The 2819-nt window shown below is 38.7% G+C and overlaps 1 protein-coding gene across 1 annotated transcript; it reads right to left on the reverse strand.

Moving 5' to 3' along the window:
* Positions 1 to 1241: 1241 nt before the first annotated feature.
* Positions 1242 to 2368, reverse strand: LOC139659142 (trace amine-associated receptor 13c-like). Its single transcript, XM_071537364.1, has 2 exons — positions 2202 to 2368; positions 1242 to 2058 (listed from the first exon to the last, which is right to left on the reverse strand). Exons 1-2 carry the CDS (start codon positions 2366 to 2368, stop codon positions 1242 to 1244), a joined length of 984 nt encoding a protein of 327 aa, XP_071393465.1.
* Between the last annotated feature and the right edge of the window lie 451 nt (positions 2369 to 2819).

Consider the following 2819-nt stretch of genomic DNA (forward strand, 5'->3'; position numbering starts at 1 on the left):
AAATGCCTACTTTTTCTTTTGTTTTTCCTTTTCCTCTTAAGCTATATCTGGCCGGCCCTGTCATAACTGCTAGCAGTTAATAGTGTTTTATCTGCTTTTCTGTACATGATGTTGTTTCCAAAGAATGCTATCTCCCTTACATGTTCCTTACTTCAGTTATAGGCCAGTGGTTCCTTACCAACCTGGTAACATCATCAAAAGAATCTAGACAGTTTGAAAGCCACTGTACTGAGAATGAACAGAAGGGGGAGACAAAGACTGTGTAATAAAGACCATGATCACATCAATTTTTGTCTGCTTTTACAGTTGTATTTAACTGTGGCAAACATTATTATAATTTCAAATCTAAGGGACAAAAACATTACATCCTATCATTTTTTAAAGATATTCTGTATTGTAATCCATATTTAATTTCTGATATATATTTGTAATATACATACAATTTATTCTTAATTCATATATTTTATATATGATTAATTTTCAATATTATGCCATAGGTTTCTATTTTAATTGAGTAAGGGACAATAATGTTAGAGCTGATGATATTCGTATGGGCATGTGTTCTCATACAATAAACTGTTTCTCTTTCTGTTTCTCTAATAAAAATAAAAATCTAAAAATAAAATACAGTAAACAAAGAATGATTGAAATAAGATTTGAATTATTCTTCATTCCTTTCTGTCCAAAAGATCAATATTGGGCATATAGTCCCCATTCACACTGTTTTGTATAACACAAAAGCACTCTTTATCTGTTTATCTCCAGCTGGCTGATCATCTATGTTGGCAACAAGATGGGGGAAAAAAACACAGAAGTGGTGTTTTTGGGGAAAATCTGTGACAAAAATGTTGAGAATTCACTGGATAGCACACTGGATAGAATTGGATAGCCCTGTTTGGCCATGTAACCTGATGATCCTATAGAGACAACACATTCCCCTTTCTGACAGAAAAGAAAAGAAAAGAAAAGAAAAAAGAAAATAAACGACTAACTCTGTGTATGTTTGGAAGTTGTATTCCAGTTGTAATATTGACAATGAAATACAGAGGGAGGCATAATTGTCTAACAGACAATGTGATTTAAATACATACAGAACATACAATAAAAGAACAGTAGTATGTTTTCAATATGGTCATGCTTTTGGCCTTTGGAATTCACTGACTAAAAAACGAAACAAAACAGAGAAAAAAACAACATTTCTCTCTTCATTAAAAACTGATTTCAGTCACTGCACAGCATCTCTACAGTATGTTGGCCTCACATGAGTCAGGCTGCAGTATCTGAAGTGTAACAATCAGTTTAATAGATTTTCGAAACCAGGGATAGAAAAAGGCATAGATCACAGGATTTAGACAGGAGTTACAATAGTACAGAGAGATCACAAAGGCTGCAGATGGAGTAGTGATCGAGGTGTCCTCACCTGCAAGAAAGAGACAGTAATATGGACAGAAACACATTAGAAACACAGCTATGACAATACCAAGAGTCCTGGCTGCTTTCATCTCAGATTTCTTAGCAGTTACAGTCACTGAAGGCTGGAGTGTGACAGCCACAATGTGGGATCGCATGGCACGAGCCTGAGACACAGCCACCACAAATACTCCCATATACAGAACTATGATGACAGTAATGGGAACAATAAAGTTAAAAACAAGGTCAACAGCTCCTGCAATGTAGTTAATAACAACCACACACTCTCCAACACAGGAATTATACCTGCCTGGTTCTCTCAGGTTATCATTTAGAATTACACAGCTACAAAAAACAGAACAGACCCAACACAGACAAACACATATTTTAACTCTTCCCTGAGTGATTTTGGTGGGGTAACACAGAGGGTCACAAATAGCCACATAGCGGTCGACTGATATGAGCACCATGTTTCCTACTGAGGCAGAGGTAATGATAAAGAACACTAAGTAATGCAGAGCACACATAAAGTCACCCAGAAACCAGCAGGCCTCTATGAAGAGGATTTCAGTCGGCATCAGGAGGCCCACAAGGAAGTCTGAGACAGCCAGGGAGAGGAGGAAGAGGTTGGTGGGGGTGTGGAGCTGCCTGGAGTGAAACAGAAGCATTATATTCATTAACATTAACAGCAACTTTTTTATTGTCATCAAAGCTTATGTTGTGACAGTGGCTCTGTTGTGGTCCATGAGTCATTTGTACGTCTGTATTGTATTGATTAAATCTTTGGCCACCTGTAGTGGGAGATGGAGATGATGACCAGCAGGTTGAGAGCCACAGTGAGCAGAGAGATGGAGGACAGCAGAATGACCATGGCCTCAGAGTGAGGACGTGTTGGCTTCTTGCAGGAAGTGTTGAGGAGCTGTGGAAAGCAAAGTTCACTTTCTTCCAGGGTCTCCATCATCAGAGAGAGAGGAGGAGAGGAGAAGCTGCTGAGGTCTGGCAGCTTTCTGACCAAAGCTCTCTATCATACAGCTGATTTATCCCCTGCCGCCCCCTCCTTTCCTTCCTCTTGCTCTCTCTCTCTCCTTCCCTCTCTCGCTTTCTGCAATCATCCTCTTTATCTCTGTCTTCACTGTCATCTTCCTTCTCTCTCTTCTTCCTCACCTCTCCCTCCCTCGTCCCTTCCCAATCTCATGTGCAATAACAGTAATTTCACCATTGTTGACTGTTTTGGTAGCTTGGTAGCTAGGTAACCCTAACCCTAAACATTTAATTAACTCAAAATAACTCAAATAACCAGACAACAATATAATAATGTTACAGTTTGATTTTATCTTACTTATCTTACTTACATCTACAAAACTGTTAAAGTTGTGAAGGACTGTTTTCAGGTTTGGGATGTGTGAAGC

The sequence above is a fragment of the Centroberyx affinis genome, unplaced genomic scaffold (assembly GCF_046629955.1).
Source record: "Centroberyx affinis isolate AG114_WGS23_722 - 3 ecotype Tasmania unplaced genomic scaffold, CSIRO-AGI_Caff_v1 ptg003022l_1, whole genome shotgun sequence".
Lineage (NCBI taxonomy): Eukaryota > Metazoa > Chordata > Actinopteri > Beryciformes > Berycidae > Centroberyx > Centroberyx affinis.